The sequence below is a fragment of the Lolium rigidum genome, chromosome 5 (assembly GCF_022539505.1).
Source record: "Lolium rigidum isolate FL_2022 chromosome 5, APGP_CSIRO_Lrig_0.1, whole genome shotgun sequence".
NCBI lineage: Eukaryota > Viridiplantae > Streptophyta > Magnoliopsida > Poales > Poaceae > Lolium > Lolium rigidum.
In genome coordinates, this window is record NC_061512.1 from 174,901,288 (window position 1) to 174,927,478 (window position 26,191).

The window sequence follows — 26,191 nt, forward strand, 5'->3', positions numbered from 1 at the left end:
GGAGGGGATCATCTCCGGAGGACTCTACACCGCCATGGTCGCCTCGGAGTGATGAGTGAGTAGTCTACCCCTGGACTATGGGTCCATAACGGTAGCTAGATGGTTGTCTTCTCCCCATTGTGCTATCATTGTCGGATCTTGTGAGCTGCCTATCATGATCAAGATCATCTATATGTAATTCTATATGTTGCGTTTGTTGGGATCCGATGAATAGAGAATACTTGTTATGTTGATTATCAAAGTTATGCTTATGTGTTGTTTATGATCTTGCATGCTCTCCGTTATTAGTAGATGCTGCGGCCAAGTAGATGCTTTTAACTCCAAGAGGGAGTACTTATGCTCGATAGTGGGTTCATGCTGCATTGACACTAGGACGGTGACGAGAAAGTTCTAAGGTTGTGTTGTCTTGTTGCCACTAGGGATAAAACATTGATGCTATGTCTAAGGATGTAGTTGTTGATTACATTACGCACCATACTTAATGCAATTGTCATGTTGCTTTGCAACTTAATGTTTGGAGGGGTTCGGATGATAACTTTGAAGGTGGACTTTTTAGGCATAGATGCGGTTGGATGGCGGTCTATGTACTTTGTCGTAATGCCCAATTAAATCTCACTATACTCATCATGATATGTATGTGCATTGTCATGCTCTCTTTATTTGTCAATTGCCCAAGCTGTAATTTGTTCACCCAACATGCTTGTTCGTCTTATGGGAGAGACACCTCTAGTGAGCTGTGGACCCCGGTCCAATTCTCTTTCTTGAAATACAATCTCTTGCAATACTTGTTTCTACTGTTTTCTCTGCAAACAATCATCTTCCACACAATACGGTTAATCCTTTGTTACGGCAAGCCGGTGAGATTGACAACCTCCTTTGTTTCACCTGCAGAATGCGCCAAGGACAAGGCCTGGTGGCGCAGGTCTCCATGATCCGGCATGAATATGCGGCGTCCATGGAGGAGTAGTCCCTCGTCCAGGCGCCATGGCGTGGCCAGCTCGCCGTCGGCCAGGCGGCCGGCGCAGCTGGCCGCGCATCCGCAGCCGTGGCAGTAGCGCGGCGAACCTCGTCGATGAAGGCGAAAGATGGCCCGGAGTGGATGCAGAGGGCTGCACCGACTGTGGGCGCGTCCGCAGTGTCGTCAACGTCTCGGCGGGACAGGGCGTCGGCGACTGTGTTGAGGCGGCCGGGGTGGTACTCGACGGTGAAGTCGAAGCCGAAGATCTTGCTGATCCACTGGTGTTGCGGCACGGTGGAGAGGCGCTGATCCAGCAAGAACTTCAGGCTGTAGTGGTCCATGCGCACACGGAATGTCCGGCCCCAAAGGTACGCCCGCCAGTGGCGCACCGCCTGGACTAGCCCGATCAGCTCGCGTTCATATGCGGCGAGCTTGTGGTGGCGCGCGGCGAAGGGGCGACTGAAGAAAGCGAGTGGACCCTCGCCCTGGTGAAGGACGGCGCCGAAGCCAATGCCGGAGGCGTCGTAGTCCACCACGAACGGCTCGTCGAAGTCCGGCATCTGAAGAACGGGACCCGTCGTTAGTGCCCGCTGCAGGGCGGCGAAGGCCATGGCCGCCTCCTCGTCCCAGGAGAAGGCGTCGCGGCGAAGCAGGCGCGTGAGGGGCGCGGCGATGAGGCCGAAGTCCTGGATGTATCGCCGGTAGTATCCTGCGAGGCCCAAAAATCCGCGAAGAGCTCGTGGCGACTGGGGCGTTGGCCAGGCGGCGACGGCAGCGACCTTGTCCGCGTCCATCGCGACACCGTCGACGGAGATGACGTGGCCCAAGTAAGCGACGGAAGTCGTGCCAAACGAGCACTTCGAGCGCTTGAGGTGAAGACGATGCGCTCGAAGCTCGTTGAAGATGATGGCCACGTGCTGCAGGTGCTCCGCCCAAGATGCGCTGTAGATCAAAATATCATCAAAGAAAACAAGCACAAAGCGGCGTAAGTAGGGGCTGAGCACGTCGTTCATCAGAGCCTGGAAGGTCGCCGGTGCGTTGGAGAGGCCGAACGGCATCACCAAAAACTCATAGTGGCCATGGTGAGTGCGGAACGCTGTCTTGGCGATGTCGTCTGGGTGCATGCGCACCTGATGATAGCCCGAGCGCAAGTCGAGCTTGGTGAAGAAGCGCGCGCCATGTAGCTCGCCCAGGAGCTCATCCACGACGGGGATGGGGAACTTGTCCTTGGAAGTGACGGTGTTGAGGGCGCGGAAGTCGATACAGAAACGCCACGTGCCGTCGGTCTTGCGCACAAGAAGCACGGGGGCGCAGAACGGTGACGTCGAGATCCGGATGATGCCCTGTGCTAGCATGACCGCCACCTGGCGCTCGAGCTCGTCCTTCTGCAGCTCGGGGGTACCGGTACGGCCGCACAGCCTACGGGTGCCGTGTTTGGCAGCAGGTGGATGCGGTGGTCACGGGGTCGCGAGGGAGGGAGGCCTCGCGGCTCGTCGAAGAGGTCGCCGTGCTGCTGCAGTAAGTCGGCCAGGAGCGGATGCGCCTCGTCTAGCGCGGCGGCCATCAGGTGGAGCTGCGGGGATGTGCCAGTGCTGCCCACGCCCATCCAGTGAACACGGCGGCCGCCCTCACGCCAGAAGATGAGGGACAGCGCGTCGAGGTCCCACAGGATGGGGCCTAAAGTGCTCAGGAAGTCGAGGCCGAGGATGAAGTCGTAGCAGCCCAAGTCGATGCCGACGCAGTTGATGGCGAACGGCTCGTCGCCCACGAGCATGGGAACCTGTCGCGCCACGCCCTGGCACGTAAGACGATCCCCATTGGCGACGGTGACGCTGTACTTCTCCGATCCCGCCGACTGGAGAGCGAGGCGGCGCATGGCGGTGTTGGACAAGAAGTTGTGCGTGGAACCCGTGTCCACCAGCGCAGTGAGACGCTCCCCATTGATCGTCACCGGGAGCAGCATCGTCTTTGCCGTCTTGATGCCCGCCATAGCATGGAGAGAGACGACGAAGGCGGACGCGTCGACTGGCGCGTAGGTCGTGACACCGGCCTCAGTGACGGTGGCGGCCGCGAGCTCGGCGGCGAGGGTCTCAACGTCGGTGTCGTCGACGGTCTCCAGGTAGAAAAGGCGCGCGCACGTGTGGCCCGGTGCGTACTTCTCGTCGCAGTTGAAGCACAGCCCCTGGCGGCGGCCGCTCAAGCTGCTCCGCAGCCGTCAGCCGCTTGAAGGGGCGAGTTGGCACAGGAGGGCCTATGGGCGCAGCGGCCGGTGCGGGGCGCGGCGGGGCGGTGGGTGTCGGGGCGGGTCGGGGCGCGGGATGAGCGCTGCTACGTTGCGCGTAGACCTGCTGCATGGCGAGGGCGCGCTGCTCGTAGGCTCGTGCGTAGTACATGGCCGTCTGCAGGTCCGCCGGCTCGCGCATCTCGACGTCGATGCAGATGTAGTCGGGGAGGCCTACGACGAAGAGATCGGCGCGCTGCCGTGCCGAGACGCCCGGGGCATGGCACGCGAGCGCCTGAAAGCGGTCGGCGAAGTCCTGGACCATGGTGGTGAAGGCGAGGCCTCCCAGCTCAGCGAGGCGGCTGCCACGGAGGGTCGGCCCAAACCGCTGGAGGCACATGTCGCGGAAACGCTCCCAGGGTGGCATCCCGCCCTCGTCCTGCTCGAGGGCATAGTACCAAGTCTGCGCGGCGCCCCGTAGGTGATGGGAGGCGATTTATGTGCGGTCGGTGCTGAGCGTCCGTTGCCCCCGAAAAAACTGCTCACACTGGTTCAGCCAGTTCAGGGGGTCGGTGGCGCCGTCGTAGGTGGCGAACTCCAGCTTAGTGAAGCGGGGCAGCTGCTGTGCCAAAGGCGGAACCTCGGGGGCGCCCTCCTGGCGGCCCGGGTTGAAGGACGTGCTCGCGGCGAAGGGGCCCGTAAACCCGCCAGGACTGCCAGGGCGGTGGGCGGGCGGATGAACCGTCGTCCGCGCCGCAGTATGAGTGTAGACGGGCGACGCGTCGGTCCATGTGGGAATCGGCGAGGGTGACAGCGGCCACCACGGGGGCCGGCCATTGCTGGCGGCGGAGGCGGTTGGTGGGGGCGGCAGCGGAGCGGCGGCCGGTGGGGGCGGTGGCGGAACAGCGGCTAGTGGGGGCGGCGGCGGAACGGCGGCCGGTGGGGGCGGCGGGTGCTGGCCGGCCTTGATCTCCGCGATCTCGAAGCGGACGGCGCGGAGGCTGACGGCGAGGTCCGCCAAGGTAGCGGGCAGGAGGTCGAGGCCCGTGAGGACGGCGGCGGCCTGGTCTCCAGTTGCGGCGGTGGCGGCCCCCTGCAGCGTGTGGGCGCCGGTCATGGCGGCGGGGGTGGTGTTGGTGGCGGCGGTGGACGTGGCGGCGATGGTGTCGATGGGGGGGGGGGACTGTTGGAGCCCATGAGACCTAGGCAATCTGATACCAAAGTGGTAGAGGCTAGGGTTCTACCGGGTCTAGGGCGGAGGTTGTAAGGGTGTAAGTGAGGGCGGAGAGGTTGGAGAGCTTGGCGCCGGCGCGGAGGAAGGAGGCGGCGGCTAGGGTTGGTGCGGCGGGCGCAGTGATCTCCTGTCTCCCTTCAGGAGACGAGACAGTAATGATACTGAATTATTGTCTGATTAATCTCGAAGGGATACAAGTGTTTATATAGGAGGACGGTCTCCTCGAAACCCTAATTTACTTGGGCTAAGCCTCTAATTTACTTGGGCTAAGCCCATAACTAGCCACTAGTGGGCTTCCTGCGGGTATAGGTCAAACCGACCATAACAGAACAACTGAATATACATCATTTAACTGCTACCCTAACAGTATGTTGACAATTTCATGTTACTTTTAGTTTTTAGAAGCAAGTCTTTATAATTTAACTGGTACTTTTGCATGTCAATTATTAGTTAGTACTGCTAAATTGAAGAAAACATAGAAATCGGTAACACACTTGGGTTTACCAAATGTGATTCAAAAATTGATAAGTAGCAGACCGTGAGTAGTCCTACTGAAACAGAAATATGATAAATCACCAGAGCAAGAGAGGCCCTAGCAGAACTTTTATAAGATATCCAAGACCAACTGTCAGAAGTTCATGTTAAAAAGAATCAAGAGGTTCACTGTAATTTGAACAAAGAGTCAGGGTCTATATTAGGTGAAACCCTTTCCTGCTTCTTACTTAAATCACTGTTCCTAAAGAATAATTTAAACTCTGATATGAATTGCAGTATCATGCACATGAACATTTTAGGATAAAGATCTTATGCAAGCTATAAATTAGCCAATTCAAGCATGAGAAATCGAGCATGATGTCGAGAAGTTGTGAGAGCATGTCTAACAGGCCCCGTATTTTGCTGCCCCGTATAACGCTCGCATTTCGCCCCGTATCAAAAAATTGCTAACGGAAGAGCCATTCCGTCTAGCAGACCCCGTATTTCGCCCCGTATTTTCAAAAATAAAAACCCCGGAAAGTTCATCTTCATTGATCATACTACGGATCATACATACATTGCGATCATACTACGGATCATACTACATCTATCCTACATCTACTCGTCAAGGATGACGAAGGGGATGAACACGATGGAGGCCGCCTCCTCCCACGCCTCGAACTCCCGGACGGCGGCGATGGCCGCCGCCTCCTCCTCTGCCTCCGCCCGAGCTTTGTCGGCGGCATCCTTCTCGGATTCGGCCACCGCACGCCAGAAGGCCGCCTCCTCCTCTGCCTCCTCCTCTGCCGCCTCCTCTTCCTCCTCGCCGCCTCCGCTGGTGCTGCCGATGGTCGCCGCCCATGCCGCCTTGGACGCGCGGTCGCGCGGCCACTCGGCGAGCCACTTCTTGAAGGCTCCGCCGCTCATCGGCTTGAGCGGCGGGTCTTGTCGGTACCACCGCCAACCCGCGGCGTACTCCCGGAGCGAATCCGGCACGTACAGCGCGCCGTCGTACCGGCACGCCGCACGGCGGCTCCTGGCGGTGGATCTCTTGCACTTGAGCCGCCACGCCTCCTCAACGGTGTCCGGCGAGCGGGATCGCTTCGATCCGCTCGCCGGCGAGGCAGTACTGCGGCGGCGGGAGTCCATGCCGGAGATGGGGTGGAATGCGGCGCGGGGGAGTGAGGAATTTCTCGCCGGAGCAAGATGGAGGAGGCGGCGGCGCACGACGGAGCTAGGGTTGCGAGTGAGGGGTTAACCCCTCACTCGCACCTGCGCCCAGTATAAGTAGGGGGCGACGGGGCCGATTTCCTGGACCCTGTATTCCGCCGAAACGGGCCGGCCCTAATACGGGGCCTGCTAGACGGCCCATATCGCGCCTGCCCTGTATCCCGCCGGAATTTTACGGGGTGGGCGGGTTATACGGGGCATGTTAGACATGCTCTGAGAGAAGGCAAGGTAGTATTGAAGGAGTAACATGGCTACTTGTACTGCTATGGGGATATATTTTAAGCAGTACCATTTGTGTCAAGGGGAGTTCCTAGCTAAACCAACGGTTATGTTAAGGTGTTACCTCTGTTCTGAAATTTTCATAAGACAAAAGTAGCGGGCAGCAGTACTTTACGACCATATCTATTATTTATCTTTAAAGAGCGAATCTCGGAATCTGCGAGAACTAAGTAATTATTGGTTATTACCTTGCAGTAGACATTGGATGTGTCTTGCAGTGCATGACCAGAAGGTAGGCTCCGACACTTCAAATTTACAGTCGTGGATGTTGTAGCAAAAAAATTGATCTCTCACCAATCCAGGGTGGACACATGCACTACTCTCCATTTACCCTAGCTGACTGCTTGCAAAATCCTGAACAATGTAACCTCCCGCGCCTAGATTCAACATTTATATGTAGAGTGAAACACATGCAAAATTGACAACTCACAGATAACACGTTATAATGTATGGACACAATAAAACTATACTGGAAGTTTAGCCCAGTTCTACCAGTGGAACAACTTCAGTAAATAGTCACTATATGAGCAAAGGGTATAATATGGGCTACCTGGATTATTCACCCAAGATATAGAGTGGCCATCAGGTTGTCCTTCATCAGCCTGCTCCATGTCACAGCAAGGCTCGACCTCCACCGGAGGGGACCGCGACGGATGCACCTAGTGATGCCATCCTTGATGCAGGAAACAGGATGTTGGCATTCCATGAACCCTCACACACTATCTGCAGCTACCTCCTTGTTGGCAGGCACAGTGAAAATAAGCTCTTCGTCGTCCATCCCTAGATGATGCCACAGGTGTAGCACAAATTCTAGTCTTTTGTTTCCGCTGCCACTGCTCGCTATGCATGCCCCGTTGGTGCTTCTTTATTAACGATCTGAATTGGGGAGAGGGATACACGGGGGAGAAGCACCTAAATTCTGCTTCTTTATTTCCGATCTGAATTAAGGGAAGATGGATACACAGGGGATAAGCAGCTTACTGCATCCGCTCTGAGATGCGAAGTCTCCATACTGTCATCTGCGACTGTGAGGCAGATGCACATAACGCGCACACGAAAGACCAGAGCCGCCGTGAAGCACGCATTTGTGTTGATAAGCCTGAGCGCCTGAACGACGACCGCCGAGGAAGGAACGACCGCCGCCATGAACCCGACCAGGTCGGACCTCCTCCCCATGCCCCAACACCACGACGGTCTCCTCCACTGATTCCCCTATGATGCCGCCACCATCAGAACGCCTCCGGAAAGCTCTGAATTTCTCCCACGCCGCTGGCACATCACCATGTCGGTCTCCTCCGCCGATTCGGCACCGCCGCGACGTCGTTCCGCTCTAGTTCGTGACTGCCGGAGAGATCAAGCGCGCCTGTGATCCTCCGCATCCCTACTTACCCTTCGTGTCCGATCTCCTTGAGCGGCTCCCAGGTGTGGTTACGGTGGGTGACAATCAGAGGTGTGTTGTTGAGGTGGCTATGGTGAAGGGTGCCGGCAAGGGAGAAGCTCCAGGGGTGGCCGGTGGAGATGGAGGTCTAGAGGAGATCGTGGGGGAAGAATCCAGAGAGAGATGACGTGTGTGGTAGGGGTGGGGTCTTCACACCACTTTGACCAATGTGAACCAAACTGTGAAGGAGGAAAATGTCACCGGGAGCTAATCTTAACAATATGTAGAGGCAAAGCCTATTAACCGGTATCCGGTTGCCCTCTATGCCAATTTTTTTTTTACTGAAAACAGCGATGGGGTGAGTCAATGTACCAAACAGAAAAGCAACGATGTGTCACACAACCATTGAACGAATGAAAGGATAAATAGACCATGAACAGTGGCTGTGGCATTAGGATTCCTCTAAATCAGCCACCCTTTATATAATGTATAATGTATAATTCATACCAGGATCTGCATGGGAGAAGTATGCAAACACAACTCTGCTATATTGCGGCCCGTTTCCAAATACTAGTAGAACTCAGCCCTAGCCTTCTATAATTCTCGAGTCGTTTGTGTACCTCAAAACAAAAAGACAAAAAGACTATGGAGTCCCAACTCCCAACGTTAGCCGCACTGCAATCGTCCTTCAATACTAGTAGAGGCAGCCTGCAACGACAGATCCGCTCGCTGGAGGTCCTGCATGTGATGGTTTCAAGTTCTCGATGGAGTACGCTAGCGGCAAAAACATGCCGAGACCTGTTCAGGAATTGTATTTCCTTCTTCCATTTGCCCATTGAGATCTGCAGTTTTTAGCCAGACACTGTTTCTAGTGATCATGTCTATTTGCTTTTAGCAGTAGCACCAAACCGAATAATCTTTTTTTCTTATTTGTATAGTTTTATAATATTACTGTCTTAACTGAAGCAAGTTGGAACAATTTGATATACATTCAGTCTTGGATACAAGTAATAATCCTCTAATTCGCAAAACCCTACAGTTAGCAGTAGTTAACTACGGTGTAGTTATATTTCGGCTGTTGATGCTTCACCACTACTAGGATCGAGCTGTGGTGCGAGGATCGCCACAGCTAACACATTAGCCCCGCTCCATTTTGGGCTTCTTAACAAGCAATATATACACACATTGCCTTTTAATTTATGCAGCTTACAAATGAAGATATTTATTCATGAAATTTATATACATGAAGAGCATCATGTGAAAATAAATTAAGAATTTTATTGACACCTCAAAACATGTTCATCGGTTAGTGATGAGGGTCCTTATGGAGTCTTCCGCTAAAACAAACCACTATACAAATTCTCTAGTTAATCCTACAAAAAGATAATGCTATGGTACTAATATTTGTCTCATAAGGCACACAACTAACATCAATATGTGTCCACACTAAATAACTACCGTACGCGCTGCATACATGTGAACATTTTGTAGAGTCCAGCTGCCAAACTTATACTCATTCCATCCTTAATCTAGAGCAAAGTAAGTTTCATTGGTATAATCATTTGACCAATAATTACTCTATACATACGCATTTTATGTGAGTACTTACCAATTAATTTAATTTTGTAGTATAGAAACTCAAATATTTCTCTTAACAAAGCTTAATAAACCCTAGCTTCAGAAATAAATTAGCAGTAAAATGAAAGATGGTTGATCTTTACTCGAAACATTAGCATCCAAGAGAATATACCACTCTAATTTGTGGTTTAATTTATATTCTCAGGCTGTTAAATCTGGTTGAATTACTCCATGGTGGTATTAAAGGTTTTTATTGACACATTTCCCTCGGTGGGTAGGTTTACATACATAGAATGCAGATTCACCATGTTGATAAGTTGCCGACTTATCTGGAACCGGAAGCAACTATTTGAAGTGAGCTAACCGAAGGTAACTAGACCGGTTGATCTAGCTGCTGCTCTTTTTCACTAGTTGCTATAGCTTCTCTCTTAGGTCTACATGTTCTTTCGATGGACTGGAGTAGGGTGTCAATCTTTTCTCATGCAATATGTTGTTTTGTTGAATACTTCCTCCATTCCAGTCAATAAGACGTTCTCGTTTTTCGTGTTTTTCTTTGGCCAAGAATTACTATATATATACGATTATTGTTATAAAATTGGCAACATTAGATAGTGTTTTTGAAGACGAATCCAGCAACACTAAGATTTTGTTGCTCAATTTTTCGGTCAAAGTTTACCTTAGAATACGTGCGCGTCTTATTCATCGAAATGAAGCAACCCTGACGATGAAGATGCCTATGAGAGCAACCCCGAAAATAAAGATGATGAAGAAAGCGAGGATAAGGAAGACGATGACGAGGAGTAATTCCATGGGACGCTTAGCATGCTCTTCTCCCTTTTTAGTGTCTCGATGCCAAATATGGAGAGGAAGTTCTATTGGCTTCCGTGGGAATTTGCATGGGGCGGGTACCATGACTTGGAGCTCTGACCTTGTTGACCGCATCATGACCGCGGTCCTTGTTGACTAGTCTCAGGTTGACATTTCTTGACTTTCATCCGCGTATGCGATTATTAGGATTGGGGATCCAACTAGGAGGAGGGTAATACATATTCCTGCGACACTAGATTTACGTGCATTTATGAATTTTCTCGATACTTTCAAATTTTTGAACACTTGACAAACTCATGAATATTTTGAAAAATCACAACTATTTTAAAAATTTGTAAAAACTTTCTGAAATTCTTGAATATAAAGTACCTATTTATTTTTTAGAAAATGAAAAATATTTATGGTTTCCTATTTTTCTTTTTTCTTTTAGTCTCCTATTTTAGTTTTTTTTAACTCACGAGCTTTTTATAATTTTGCGACCATTTTTTTAATGTGTGGCCATTTTTTAATTCGTAGCGTACTTTGAAATTCATAAATAATTTTAAATTCAATATAATTTTTAAAATTATTGAACATTTATAAGTGTTTGAATTTTTCAAATCCGTCAACATTTTTTGAAAGGCAAGAAGATTTTAAAATTCATGAACATTTTTTCAGATTTACGAAGAAAATTTAATCCATCAACTCTTTTTCTAATTCTTGAATAATTTTATATTTATGAACATTTTGTTTTTCAGGAGTTCTCTAAATACAGAAAAATGGAATGTTTGTTCCCGAGGAGAACATGCGTCCAAAGGCGGCCACGGCGATGAGAGTGTGTGTGTTAGCGAGAAATAAAAAAATGAAGCGGGCCGGAGCATATCGTGACCCATCGAGTTATTTAGAGTCGCGTCTCCTAAATCAGGCCAGATCAAGCGTTTGGGAACGTTGCTGCTTGGTTCTGTGTTTAAGGTGCGTCTCTACCGGGCTGCCCTAGCTAGCGTTCGAGCGCTAGGGAGGGAATGAGCGCTCAGTTTTCAACCAATTTTTTTTTTATTTTTGGAAAAATTTGGACTATAGTGGAGGCTATTAAGGGAAAGTTTTGCATGCATGTAAAAACAGCCGAATTTGATGACGTAAGCGAGAATCTTTCCGAATTTGAAAATTTAAAACGTTTTATCTCACAAACGACAACTCCGATTTAAGATCTGTTTTCACCTATGAGTCGGTCTCGTCGAGATCTTCAAAACTAGCACCCATGTTAATATGTTTCGACGACTTTTTTTTCGGGCTAAAAGTTATCAACCCTTTCAATTTGAATAATCAACCACCCGTAATTGAGTGATCAACGGTAAATGTATAAAATTATCAACCTGATGTAGGCTATTTAGAAAAAGTTCTGCATGCATGCACAAAAATAGACGAATTTTCTGATGTCAGCGGAATCTTTTCCAAATTTGAAAATTCAAAACGTTTTAACTTTCAAACGATAACTCCAAATTAAGATCCGCTTTCACCAATAAATTCGTCTCGACGAGATCTTCAAAACTAGCACTCATGTTAATATGTTTCGACAAAACTTTTTTTCTTGCTAAAAGTTATCAACCCTTTCTATTTGAATAATCAACCCCTCCGTATTTGAGTGATCAACGGTAAATGTATAAAATTATCAACCTGGTGTAGACTATTGAAAAAAAGTTCTGCATGCATGCACAAAATAGACGAATTTGCTGATGTCAGCGGAATCTTTTCCAAATTTGTAAATTTAAAACGTTTGAGGTCGAGGTCGAGGTCGAAGCATTGAGGATTCATCATGGCCGAAGGTAGGCGATCCGGTTGCGAAATCGTCCCTGGGAAAGACACTAGCCTCTTCCATTTACGAGTATGGCTCTCGTCGCCTGAGGATATTCATCCCGCCGATGACTTATTTGGAGATATGAAGATCAACGTTGGTGGACGCAACTGCACTGCGTATTACATATTTGCTGGGAGCTCGGACCCAACAATCACGCTCGCATTGACAGGGCCGCTTGACTATGCTCTGGGGGGCACCGCCGCCAAGGTGTCTATACGCATGGTTTTACTCGACAAGACCGGCTCACCGGTGACTTCGGTGGGCAGAGAAACTGCGAGCTGGGAAGGCTATTACGCAATGATTGCAGCCTGGGACGATGTCAAGGCCAACTGTTTGGTGGACAACTATTTTGTGGTGCTGTGCTCTGTGCACATCGACCGGAAACCTCAAGCTTCATCGGTAAAGGAGGAGCTCCCGGATCTAGGTCATGACCTGGCCATTATGTCAGACAAAGAAGACCTTACTGATGTTTCCTTCCATGTCGGTGGGGAGAGCTTCAGCGCACATCGCCTGGTGCTCGCGACCCGGTCACCGGTCTTTAGAGCACAGCTCTATGGCCCGATGGCTGAAAGCAAGATGACTTCTATAACCGTCCAAGACATGGAGGCCTCTACCTTCAGATGTATGCTCCATTACATTTATCATGGTTCACTGTCTGATGTTGCTGTGAAGGATGTCTGTTCCACCATGCCACAATACCAGCACCTGCTTGTAGCCGCTGACAGATACGGGGTAGAGGGGCTGAAAAAGATTTGTGAGGACAAGCTATCGGGCAATGGTATCACCGTAGACAGTGTTATCTCAATGTTGGAGCTGGCTGAGGACCACGTCTGCCCCAAACTCAAAGCTGCATGCCTTGATTTCCTCGCTGATGGTGACAATTATAAGATGGTTACGATATCTGATGAGTACATCCGTTTGATACAGAGCTTTCCGAATCTCTTGGTTGAAGTGCGGAGTAGGATCAAGAAAACACTTGAAGAATCTACTACCATAAATCCTGGTGCTCACAAGAAAACCCGATTGCGCTAGGGACACAATAATGGGATTGATGAGCTCGAATCCTCTTACAATGCCATGTCTATCTTTGATCATCCTGTTCTTATTAGTTGAATATATTGTGGTCGCAGGAATATGTATATTCCTCGTGTAGCTATGATGATTCTCAGTTCTGGCTAGTGTGTACTAGAAAAGACATGCTAACACTTATGCTGCAATTTTATCTGGTTGGATGCGCTCGTTATTTGTCACTAGGTGCATGTTTATATCTTAGCCTTATAGTTGGTCACTCTTTCTGGTTATCTTTTCTGTTGTATACTTATTTTGAGCAATGGCAGTAAATAGAGTAAAAATGGTCTTTTATGTACTATATGGTGTGGAGGCCATGGGCGCCTCCAAAATGTAAACTTTTTGCTTGGTTGATTATCCAAAACCGGGTGTGGACGGCGGATAGACTACAAAAGAGGGGTTGGCCAAGTTGCGTGCTTTGCAAGTTATGTAACCAAGTTCAAGAGTCCGCCGATCATCTTCTCTACAAATGCCGGTTCACCACTAGAATATGGATTGAGTTGAAGGAGTGGCTTGGCCTTCATGACGTGGACCCAAGGGCGTGGCACAATAGGAGGACGGTGAAGGAATGGTGGACAAAAAGTATCCTACAAAGAGGTCAATCAAGGAAAGCGATGGCCTCCTTAGCTATGTTGGTTTCTTGGGAGATTTGGAAAGAGAGGAACGCTCGTGTCTTTCAAAATAGTGCAACAACATCTTTCATGTTGATCGCGAAAGTTAAGGACGAGATGGCAATGTGGTGCCACGCCGGGGCTAAGGCCTTGTGTATTTTAATGCCACGAGAGTAGGCTTTGGTTCTCGGGCTTGGCTTATGCCGAGTTGGTTTGTAAGACCTTTCTAAACTTCTCCTTAATCAATGGAAAATGGCAAATCTTTTGCCTTGTTTCAAAAAAAAAATATGATGTACAACTGTATATGTTCCATTAGTGTATTGGCTACAGTAGCAACCTGAATAAGTTTACTATGCTTCCAGCACAAAGGATAGCTCAAGTATATAGTCTCGGTTTCATCAACCACTAATGACTAGTGATGGGGATTCATGCGGTCATTGTCTCACAGACCTATCATTCTTCCTTAAGATTTAAGATCAGGACAAAATATCCATTACCTTATTAGTTAGGGCAAGTTGGAACAGTTTGCGGTCAGAACCAACGATAGCCCAGTTACATAATATTGTCTACTCTATCTAGTTAGCGAGTGTTTGCTTAGCTGATTTCCTGTCTTTTTAGAAGTCAGTCTGGAAGTTGATGCAATTAGCATCAAGCTATGGAGTGCGTCGGATGAATATCACTTACATTATACCAGTGTCTCCATTCGTCTGATATTTCACTTTTATTGTGTTCTGTAAAAATACACCTGTGTTAAAAGAAAATGACAGTAATATTCCTCAGTGGCACCAGGGTGAACTGACTTGAGTGCACGCACAATGATTTTCTAAAGGGTGGCTACATAGCATTATTTATGAAGAACTTTCCTTTGTTATCCATGCGTAACTAAAATGAAATCTTGTTACATGTTGCATGCTGGCAGAGCACCAGGAGTGAATCATGTAAAGGGTCTGAAGAAATGCTTGTTTTACCCTGCAGTAGTGAAATTCCTGTTGAATCATGCTATGGCGAAAGAATTTCAAAAGGAATCCAGGACTGTACTTTGCAAAATGTAATTTTGTTTTTCTATGCTCTAGACATCAAAGCAGTTTACCATGGATGGTCGGTGTTCACTATACAACTACAACGTCATAACTAATTGCTTCGTTGGAGAGGTAAATGGTATGAATCAATGGTTATGACAACCTTGGTGGGCGAAAATACCAGCCGGCATAAGGTGAACATCACTCTACTAGATTCTCAGAACTATGAAATGGAGCAAGTACCAAAATCTCACAAAACACAGCACCTCCGACAAATACAATCGTGCTCATTTATCCCAAGGACCCTGGACATGATGGAAAGTTTTCTTTGGAAGTGGATGCAAATGGTTTAGAGAAAAATAACCTCATTTGGGTTCTTGATAAACAATTTGTCTCTCTTCAAACGTCAAAAGTTCCCTCAGCGTCTGATAACATCTCAGGTTGGTCTTTGATGTTCAGTGTTACTCGTGTCTTTGTCATTTGGCTTCAAGAATTTTACATAACGCAACATCAAAGACTACAGTTCAATTCTTTTTTCTCAGACACCAGAGTTGAAGATTTATAAGTCACCAAGTCTTTTCAGTTAAATATATGAATTCATACCAGGATCTGCATGGGAGAAGTATGCAAACACAACTCTGCTATTTTGCGGCCCGTTTCCAAATACTAGTAGAACTCAGCCCTAGCCTTCTATAATTCTCGAGTCGTTTGTGTGCCTCAAAACAAAAAGACAAAAAGACTATGGAGTCCCAACTCCCAACGTTAGCCGCACTGCAATGTCAGCGCCAAGCCTGTGACACCGATGCTGACCAAAGAGCCACCAAGCCATATATCAAGGCCGGTTCGACAGAGCAAGCCCAACTCACGTGTCGTCGGCCCAGACTGGCTGGGGCCCAAGGCCAGGAGGCAAGCTAGGGTGAGCGAAGCATCTACAAGTGCTACAGCGGACGAGTAGTTCGTCATCCAGTTGGATCAGGACGGACGGCGGCTCTTCTCTCCCACCCCTTGGCTCTATTTTCTCGGCTCCCCCCTTCTTGCTGTACGAGAATATTCCTGTATCCGTGGTCTGTAATCCAGATATTGAACCTGAATCCCGTCTCACTACTTGCAATCAACCTTGTAGTGCTGACAATTTGGTACCAGAGCCATCTCACCACCCTTCCAAAAATTTCCCCCACCAAATCCCACCCCCCCACCCGTAGATCTGGCCCCAGTGGTGAAATCCATCATCCAGACGAGATCCGAGAAGAGGAAGGAGCTCATGGACGACGAGGCGAAGGCGTTCATGAGATCCCTCATGGGAGAGGTCACCGGCGAGCTCAAGGGCACCATCAACGCTCTTGGTGCGGAGGTGAAGACGCTGACCACCTGGAAACCCGAGTTGAAGGCTCGCGTGGGTGAGCTCCAGGTCACGGTCGGCGAACTCCAGCATGCGGCGATGCAGCAGCAACCGCACGTCACCATCGACATCCCCGCGCCGGCTACCGCACCCGCCGACGCGGGCAAGGAGAAATCATCGTTTATGGGTGCGGCGCAGTTGGGGGCGTCCCCTGGGCAATCCGGCCACGGCGAGGCGACATCTCTCCGGGTGGTATCGTCGGGGTTCTTCGGATCCTCGGCGGTTCCCCCGGTCACAGGTCTGTCTCCGATTCCAGCCCAGAAAGGCTTTCAGTTTCCGTTGGTCACTCCTCTTGGTTCAGTAGGTGTAGCGCAGTCCTCGGGTGCAGTAGGTCAAGCAATTCCCACGATGGCCTTTCCTCAATTCGATGGGGAGAACCCACGTTTGTGGAGAACCTTGTGCGAGCAGTATTTCCATATGTATTCAGTAGATCGATCCTTCTGGCTCTATATGGCTACACTAAATTTCAGCAGTACCACCGCAGTTTGGCTCCAATCTGTCCAGAGGAAGTTAGTAGGTCTAGACTGGGAAGGATTTTGTGAATTTTTGTGCTCCAAATTTGGTCGGCATCAACACCAGCAATTGATCCGGCAGTTTTACCAGACTAGACAAACATCCACAGTTTCTGAATATGTTGAGCGTTTTAATATTCTTATGAATCACTTGTTGTCATATTCTGAAACAATACATCCATTGTACTTTCTGACAAGGTTCGTGGAAGGATTGCGCGAGGATATCCGGGCAGTGGTTATGATTCAGCAGCCTGTGGATCTCGATGCAGCATGTTCTCTGGCATTGCTGCAAGAGGAGGTATCAGAGGGGCTGCGGCGCGACAGGCCACGTCGTTTTGAGCCGTATGCTGGAAAATTTGCTGCTAAACCAGGTGTCCCCATGCCTTTACCAGCACCTCCTCCTAAGGGTGGTGGTTTACTAGGAGCAGAGGACAAAAGAACAGTGGAAGCAGCTCGCAATCCACGGGAGAACGACAAGGTAGCAGCTCTGAGAGCGTACAGGCGGGCCAAGGGCCTGTGTTTCACATGTGGCGAGCGATGGGGTCGTGATCACGTGTGCCCAACCACAGTGCCTCTTCATGTGATCGAAGAATTATTGCAGATGCTTGATTTTGAAGAAGGTGAATCAGTTGTTGAACAAGTGCAGGAACCTGCTCAACATGAGCACTTGGCGGCTCTATCGGGACCAGCTTCGAGAGGTACTGATGCTCCTAATGCTCTTAGGCTCCAGGGTGTGATTGGCAACACGCTGGTTTCGATGCTCATCGACTCCGGTAGTTCATCTTCCTTCATCAACCAGAAGCTCATTGACGGCAGTAAACCAGTTAGACAGTTGCCAAATAGAATCAAGGTCAAGGTGGCTAATGGGGCAGAGCTTTTGTGTACTGAGGAAGTGCAAGCGTGTGAATGGTGGAGTCAGGGCTACCAGTTTTGCTGCGATCTCAAAATTATTCCACTTGGCAGTTACGATATAATCCTGGGAATGGACTGGTTGGAGTATCATAGCCCAATGAGAGTTGACTGGGTGAAGAAATACTTGCAATTTGATCATATGGGTGAAGTTATTAGGCTCCAAGGTATCACGGGAGCTAGTCAGAAAGTCTTGCAGCAACCAATACATGAATTGAAAATGCTCCATGAACAACCAGCAGGTGACCAATGGGTACAAGTTTGTCAGGTTGAGGTCAGTGCAACGACTGAAACTCCTGCCATTGTTCAAGCCTTATTGGACCAGTATCAGTCAGTGTTCCAAGCGCCACAGGGCATGCCTCCTCCCAGGTCATGTGATCACAAGATACCATTAATTCCCGGTGCCCAACCTTTTTCCATCAGGCCTTACAGGCATGCTCCAGCTCTGAAAAGTGAGATTGAGCGTCAGGTACAGGAACTACTTGATAGTGGTGTTATTCAGCTGAGTAACAGTCCGTTTTCATCCCCGGTGATTTTGGTGAAGAAACGTGACAATACATGGCGCTTGTGCATCGACTACCGCCACTTAAATGCACTCACTTGCAAAACCAAGTTTCCGTTGCCGGTTATTGACGAGCTTCTGGATGAGCTCGCCGGGGCTTCTTGGTTCTCTAAATTGGATCTACGAGCGGGGTATCATCAAATCAGGCTGGCCGAGGGTGAGGCTTACAAAACGGCGTTCCAAACGCACCAAGGCCACTTCGAGTATAAGGTGATGTCCTTTGGTCTGTCTGGTGCCCCGGCAACCTTTCAGAGGGCGATGAACACCACTTTGGCACCTCTTCTACGCCGATGTGCTCTCGTCTTTTTTGATGACATCCTAGTCTATAGCCCAGACCTGCAGCAGCACTTGGTCGATTTGGAGGCAGTGTTGCGTCTCTTGCAGTGTGATCAATGGCAAGTTAAGCTCTCGAAATGCTCATTTGCGCAAGCAAGGCTATCGTACCTTGGACATGTGATCAGCTCGGAGGGAGTCTCTACTGAAGATGAGAAAATACAATCAGTTAAGAATTGGAAGACACCAACAAATGTAAAGGAATTGCGAGGGTTTTTGGGTTTGGCTGGGTACTATCGCAAGTTCGTCCGCCATTTTGGGATCATTTGCAAGCCTTTGACAGCTCTCCTCAAAAAGGGTGTCTTCTTCATCTGGACAACTGAATGTGAGACTGCCTTTCAGTTGTTAAAGGAGGCATTGGTAACAGCCCCAGTTTTAGCTCTTCCAGACTTCAACAAAGTGTTTGTTGTCGAAACGGATGCTTGCGATCGGGGAATTGGCGCTGTTTTGCAGCAAGATGGACATCCAATTGCCTACCTCAGCAGGGCTTTGGGACCTCGATCGAGTGGCCTTTCCACATACGAGAAGGAGTGCATGGCTATCCTTTTCGCCGTTGATCACTGGCGCTCATACTTGCAGCTTGGGCAGTTCATCATCAAAACGGATCAGCGCAGCCTAGTACATCTGGAAGAACAAAGGCTAACAACGGTCTGGCAACACAAGGCCTTCACCAAGTTAATTGGCTTAGACTACAAAATCTGCTACAAACGTGGTGAGGAAAATCGAGCAGCGGATGCCCTTTCACGCAAGGAGCCACAGATTGGTGAAGATCTCTGCGCTGTTTCGGAGTGCAAGCCTACGTGGTTGGAGGCAGTAGCGTTGGGGTATGCTGCTGACCCTCACTCGCAGCAGTTTTACAGAGCTAGCAGTGGTGGGAACCAAAGGTGCATTTACAATGAAGAATGGCCTGATCCGTTTCAAAAGCAGAGTGTGGATTGGTTCTAATTCTGACTTGCAGCACAAAATCTTGGCAGCACTACATGATGGTCCAGCGGGTGGCCACTCTGGTTACCCAGTGACATACTCTAGAATTAAGCAACACTTTGCATGGCCAGGGATGAGATCGCATGTGAAGGACTATGTTGGATCTTGCCTCATCTGCCAAAAGGCTAAACCAGACCGCAGCAAATATCCAGGCCTGCTACAATCTCTGCCCACTCCGGATGAAGCTTGGCAAGTAGTGTCGCTTGACTTCATTGAAGGGTTGCCAACTTCTTCCAAACAAGACTGCATTCTAGTGGTGGTTGATAAACTCACACGATATGCACATTTTGTGCCGCTATCCCACCCCTTCACGGCACAGACAGTCGCTTTGGCTTATTTCGATCATGTCTTCAAGCTGCATGGGCTCCCTAAAGCTATCATTTCCGATCGAGACAAGATCTTCACAAGCTCCTTTTGGCAACAACTTTTCAAACTTGCAGGAACCCAACTGTGTATGAGTACTGCTTACCATCCCCAAACGGATGGACAGACGGAGCGAGTAAACCAGTGCCTCGAGACATTCCTTCGTTGTTTCACTCATGCCTGCCCCAAGCAATGGTCCAAGTGGCTCTCGTTGGCGGAATTCTGGTACAACACAAGCCCCCACTCCTCTCTGGGAACTTCTCCGTTCAAGGTGCTATATGGTAGAGAACCAAATCACTTGGGCCTCTCAGTTGTCAATGTCCATCCTGTTCCGGAGCTGCAACAATGGCTTGACGAGAGACAAGTTATGCTTGATTTGGTGAAGCAGCACTTGTTGCGAGCGCAAGCCCGCATCAAACGCCAGGCAGACAAGAACCGCTCGGAGCGAGCCTTCAAAGTGGGTGATCAAGTTCTTCTTAAGCTCCAGCCCTATGTCCAGATGTCTGTTGCGAAGAGGGCCAATCATAAACTATCTTTCAAGTACTACGGGCCTTACAAGGTTGTCGACAGAGTGGGTGCTGTTGCTTACCATTTGGCCTTGCCTTCCAAATCCAGGGTGCATCCGGTGTTTCATGTATCACAGCTCAAATTGGCAAAGGAACGACAGGGTTTTCCCCAGGTAGCATTACCCACTGATGATTTGAGCTTTCAGGTTCCTTTGGAAGTCTTGGAGTATCGCTGGCGCAAGGGTGCAAACAAGATGACACGCCAGGGCCTCATTCTGTGGTCTAGCTCAGTTCGTGAAGCTGCAACATGGGAGGACCTGGACGATCTACATCAGCGTTTCCCCTCTGCCCCGGCGTGGGTGCCGATCCGGGTACTCGACTACCGCTTCCGGCAGGCCAAAAACAAGCAAGTTCGTCAAGGTTTGGTGGTCTGGTCGCATTCCACAGAGGAGACTGCTTCTTGGGACGACCTCGACACGCTCCGTCGCAAGTTTCCGCAGGCACCGGCTTGGGGACAAGCCGGATTTCAAGAAGAGGGGATTGTCAGCGCCAAGCCTGTGACACCGATGCTGACCAAAGAGCCACCAAGCCATATATCAAGGCCGGTTCGACAGAGCAAGCCCAACTCACGTGTCGTCGGCCCAGACTGGCTGGGGCCCAAGGCCAGGAGGCAAGCTAGGGTGAGCGAAGCATCTACAAGTGCTACAGCGGACGAGTAGTTCGTCATCCAGTTGGATCAGGACGGACGGCGGCTCTTCTCTCCCACCCCTTGGCTCTATTTTCTCGGCTCCCCCCTTCTTGCTGTACGAGAATATTCCTGTATCCGTGGTCTGTAATCCAGATATTGAACCTGAATCCCGTCTCACTACTTGCAATCAACCTTGTAGTGCTGACATGCAATCGTCCTTCAATACTAGTAGAGGCAGCCTGCAACGACAGATCCGCTCGCTGGAGGTCCAACCATGGTTGCAGGCGAGTCATCCGATTGCCATATCATCCCTACAGGAGACACTAACATTTTCCGTCTCCAGGCAAGGCTGCCGTCGCCCGAGGATGACCCTGCACGGTGTCTAGGCACGATCACGGTGGTTGCTGGATGCAGATGCACACACGAGCACCCAAGTCGCGTTAGCTCCTGTGTCTCGCATTCCCTCGTTCTGGAAGCCGCTGACAAGGTGTCCAGACGCATGGTTTTAGTCGACAAGACCGGCTCACCAGCGCCTTCCATCGGGACATGGAAATCCGTGGATGCCTCTCGCAGTGGGTTTGTGCTGACCGCAAGGAGAAACGCTGTCAAGGCTATAGGGACGGAAAATTCTGTAGCTGATATATTGTTCTAGAAGGTTAGGCCAGAACGGCAACTCTGGAAGGCAATTAAAGGATAAATCATCACCACCAGTCATTACGCCAATGAATTGCTCTGCCCACCATTGTAGAAGGTGTCTTATCTACCACGTTTTTGTTCGATTTCATGGTAGATCGCAATTTTTGTTTTTCGTTTCGGCTTTGGTTGATGAACAAGTGGACCAATCTCGACCGTCCATCTCTCAAATTAATGTGATGCCTTTTATTCTGTTCAAACACTCGTATATAGATTACAAAGCATTAGACAAGTGGAATATCAGAGGAGGACGGTTGCATGAACTAAATGTTATTCACAGTTGCGTCAGCATCCAAACTGCATTTTGTCCAAATAAACAGAAAAGCAGATGATCTAACTATTGCTGACTTTATAGCGAAGATAAAATTATGTAGCTGATTTATCCGTGTTCTGAAAGCATGTAAACTGTTCCAACTTTCTCCAGGTATTACACAAATAGATATGTTGTGATGTTCTTGGGCAAGAAATGGCAACTCCGGGAGGCAAATGAAACCATAAATCACCATCACGAGTCATGAAGGGTTGAAACTGAGAGTATATACTTGAGTTATCCATTGTACTGCAAGTCTGCAATCATGGCAAACTGTTTAACTTGCTGCCGTAGCTATACGTTAGCATCATAATCCAGAATGATTTTGACATTCTTTCAGAATTGTACATCGTAAGGAGTTTCAGAGTAAATTAAAATTTGCTTTGGTGCAGATATGAAATATTGTGACAGCCATTTTCTTCAACTCGTCGTATGTTTTACAAAACATGATAATATGGAATATCGCAACAAACATCAATATGGATGGCATTCTGTCATCCTAAGAGAGCACAGCTGGATGCTGGTTGTATCAACAGCTAAACAAGCTTTTAATAGACAAATGAACAATTGCTGACTAGAAAGTAATTTTATGAACTCTAGCTTCAAAGATTCTCCTTCGACACCTCCCTTTCCGCTCTCATAGCATGCCTGACACAGGGACACATGAGGCACTAATGTTGTAATACAAATGATGTATTAACGACGCATAGTCAAACAGCTTGCACTATATAACGATTTGGAATCAAAATTTAAAAGAACAAAATTCATAATTAAACTCCATAAAGAGAAGGGATCAAACAACATTTCCCATTGACTATGTTCTTGGTACTGTGTAAACCTTAAGAAAACTAAGCTTAGTTCCCAAGTTTTCACATACTGCAAGCAGTATTCTTTCAAAGGCCTGCACCAAATTATATGTTAACAATTCTCCATGACTTTGTCTACGGGAAAATTATGTCAGGGTTGTTTGTTAATGTTGGAAGATAGTTGTTTGACAATACGACATATATGACAAGACTATGAATTAGTATTATGCAGGATCGCACATTTGGCAGAGCTCATGTATTGTACCTGAATCAGTATTGTTTTGTAAGACAGCATGATGCATAATTTGGTTTCGGTGCTTGTTCGCTCCATTTGCATTGTTTGTTTTTACTTTGTAATTTTCATATATGCTACACCCCTTACCGTGACGCTGTTGAGACGAAGCTATCTGAAAGGAAGAAAGAGTGGAGATGTGCTTGTGCACAATGAATAAATGGAGGAAAGTTCGAAGGAGATCAGTTCAGAATCCTTTTGAAGTTTTTTCAGAATTGTAAAATCATGCAGTAGTTTCAGAGCAAAATATTAAAGAATAAACAAAAAGGCTGCTCCATTTACCTTTCATGTTAGCAGTCAGGCACCCGTCGAGCAGATGTAGAATATTACTGCCACTTTCTTCAAGTCTAGATATTACATGATAAATGGGAATATCACTGGAAGACTCCATAGTGAATAGCATGCCCTTCACCCCATGCATTGATGGGCTGAAGGAAGATTTGAGGGGGTCAATGATTTTGTATTTCTTTTAGAAATGTACATACTTCGTAGGAGTTTCAGAGTTTAACTTCAAAAGCAAACAAAAAGTTGACCTTGGAATATTATTACAGCTGTTTTATTCAAGTAGTATTATATTATACAAAACATGATAACTTGAATATCAGAGAAATCCCAACCGCATACAGTTGGATTCTCGTTGCATCATCAACCAAACAAGCTTTTAATAGACAAATGTACACAAAAGAAAATTTTATGAACCTTAGCAATGGTAGCATAGCAACAAACAGTTCCAACTTGCTTCAGTTATATGGTATACTGTAACATTAAAGAATAAACAAAAAGATCTGCTCCATTTTCCCTTCTTGTAAGCAAGTCAGGCACCCGTCGAGCAGATGTGGAATATTACTGAAATTTTCTTCAAGTCGTCCTATTACATGATATAAATGGGAATATCAAAGAAATTCTTCGTGGTGAATAGGATGTTCTTCATCACAAGCATTGAATGGGTGAAGGAAATTTTGAGGTAACAAAGTACAAAATGATTTTGAAATTATTTTAGAATTGCATGTACTTCCTAGGAGTTTCAGAGTTAAGCTTAAGAGTAAACAAAAATTTGCTCTTGGAATATTATTACAGCCGCAACTAGTATTATATTATACAAAACATGATAAACTGAAATATCAGAGGAATCCCAAGTGTGTACAACTGGATGCTAGTTGCATCAACAGGTAAACAAGCTTTTAGACTAGACAAACAAACAATTGGTCACTGTACAGAAAAGAAAATTTTATGAACTTTAGCAATGGTAGCATAGCATTCAGTTCGAACTTGCTGTAACATTGTGGTAACTGGTAACATCATTCAATTCAACACATATAAGACGATATTTGTTCAACTTGGTGCCATTGCATCAAAGTCGTAGTAATGATTAATAAAAAAGGTGATTAATTAAGAGGATATATACAAGCACACATTGGCAAACAAAATAGAAGTGATGGCATGGTTCTTATAACACTGCAAAGTGAACTTGAACCCATATAGTTCTGCAAGGAATGTACATATTACTGTAACTACGAAAGCATTAACTAGAATGGCGTGATGAACAAATAACATACCACTATAAAAGCATTAGGAGTTCATTGCGTGAAGATTTACTTATTAGTAATCCGTTGAGATCCCTAACACATTCGTCATTCGGCTTTTCTTGTGAGCACCAGATTCATTGACAGTCGGCTTTTCATGTGCCATCTTGAACCGATTCCTCACTTCAACCAAGACAGAAGGAGCAGTCTGCATCAAATGGAAGTACTCATCGGTGGTCGCAACCATCTTGAAATTTTCACCATCCGATAGGAAATCAAGGCAGCTAGCTTTGAGTTTAGGGCAGACATGGCGCTCTGCCAGCTCCAACGTTGAGACGACATTGTCTACCGTTATACCGTTGCCACATAGCTTGTCCTCACATATCTTCTTCAGCCGCTCTACCCCGTACCTATCCGCCGCTGCAAGCAAACTCTGGTATTCTGCCATGGTGGAGGAAACATCCGTCCTGCCAGCATCGGGCAATGAACCGTGGTACATGTAATGGAGCATAGATCTGAAGGTGGAGGCCCCCATTTCTTGGATGGTGATGGACGCCATCCTGCTTTCCGCCATGGGGTCATAGAGCTCTGCTCGGAACACCGCCGACCGTGCCGCGAGCACGAGGCGGTGTGCGCTGAAGCTCTCGCCGTCAACATCGAAGGAGACGTCGGTGAGCTGTTGCTTGTCTGACATCATGGCAAGATCATGGCCCAAACCAGGGAACTCCTCCTCCGATGTTGATGGAGCCGTCGCCGGTACCCCGTCCCTGACGACCTCCACCGAGCACATGACTTGGAAGTGGTCGTCCAGGACACAGTTCGCCCTGACATCCTCGGACAGCGAGCTTAGGTTCAAGTTGTATGCTATTTTATCCTCCGGGGAGCGGGTGGTTGTCGCTGTCCCCATCGACGCGGGTGACCCGGTCTTGTCGAGGAGAACCATGTTGGGTATGACCTTGATGCCGTCCATCGTGGGGTTTGATCCATGTCGGACTATAAGAATAAGCTTGAGCACAGCGTCGTTGTGGTAGCGCAAAAAATTTGCTTGGCACTCGCATCCGGCGACGATGCTGCTAGCGACTGTCCTAACGCTGAGGGGAGCCTCGATCGGCGAGAAGCATACCCGGAAATGGAATTGGCCAGTCTCCCTTGTAGGGACGACCTCGCAGTCATTGGACTTGTCCTCTGCCATGGTAGTAGATCTTGGATGTTTGGGCTCGATCGATCGGGAGAACCGGCCGGCAGAGATCTGCGATGGGCGATCAGCGCGGCAGCGGCATATGTTGTGGAGAGCAAGATTGGGGAGGTGGCGGCGCGGGGATGGAGGTGGAGTGCGGTTAGGTAGGGCTGGGACTTGCTCGTGCTGAGTTTGGGCTAAAATTTGGAAACGGGCCGTACTAACAAAACAAGAGACGTTGGAGACTTGGAATGTCGGACTCGCATACTCTTTTTTATCAAGTCACCCTTTAACTTTGAGCCCCCAGGGCCTTATACGGGAATTAGACATGAATTATCCGAAAAGTGTATTTGGCACGTGAGCACCGGTGCTTCTGATTTTTAAAAATCATATTTTTTGGATTTGAAAAAATGTGAAATTAA

The 26,191-nt window shown here is 48.2% G+C and overlaps 2 protein-coding genes across 2 annotated transcripts; one reads left to right on the forward strand and one right to left on the reverse strand.

The window, feature by feature from the left end:
• The first annotated feature begins 11,953 nt into the window (after positions 1–11,953).
• Positions 11,954–13,238, forward strand: LOC124655539 (BTB/POZ and MATH domain-containing protein 1-like). The gene has a single exon (XM_047194415.1). The coding sequence runs from the start codon at positions 11,973–11,975 to the stop codon at positions 13,044–13,046; it is 1,074 nt and encodes a 357-aa protein (XP_047050371.1). The 5' UTR covers positions 11,954–11,972; the 3' UTR covers positions 13,047–13,238.
• An 11,430-nt stretch (positions 13,239–24,668) lies between these two features.
• Positions 24,669–25,784, reverse strand: LOC124656734 (BTB/POZ and MATH domain-containing protein 2-like). Its single transcript, XM_047195426.1, has one exon. It carries the CDS (start codon positions 25,782–25,784, stop codon positions 24,669–24,671), a length of 1,116 nt encoding a protein of 371 aa, XP_047051382.1.
• Between the last annotated feature and the right edge of the window lie 407 nt (positions 25,785–26,191).

Excerpts from the sequence above, each read along its gene's own strand:
- LOC124655539 (XM_047194415.1), top strand. The coding sequence starts at position 11,973 with ATGGCCGAAGGTAGGCGATCCGGTTGCGAAATCGTCCCTGGGAAAGAC.
- LOC124656734 (XM_047195426.1), bottom strand. The coding sequence starts at position 25,784 with ATGGCAGAGGACAAGTCCAATGACTGCGAGGTCGTCCCTACAAGGGAG.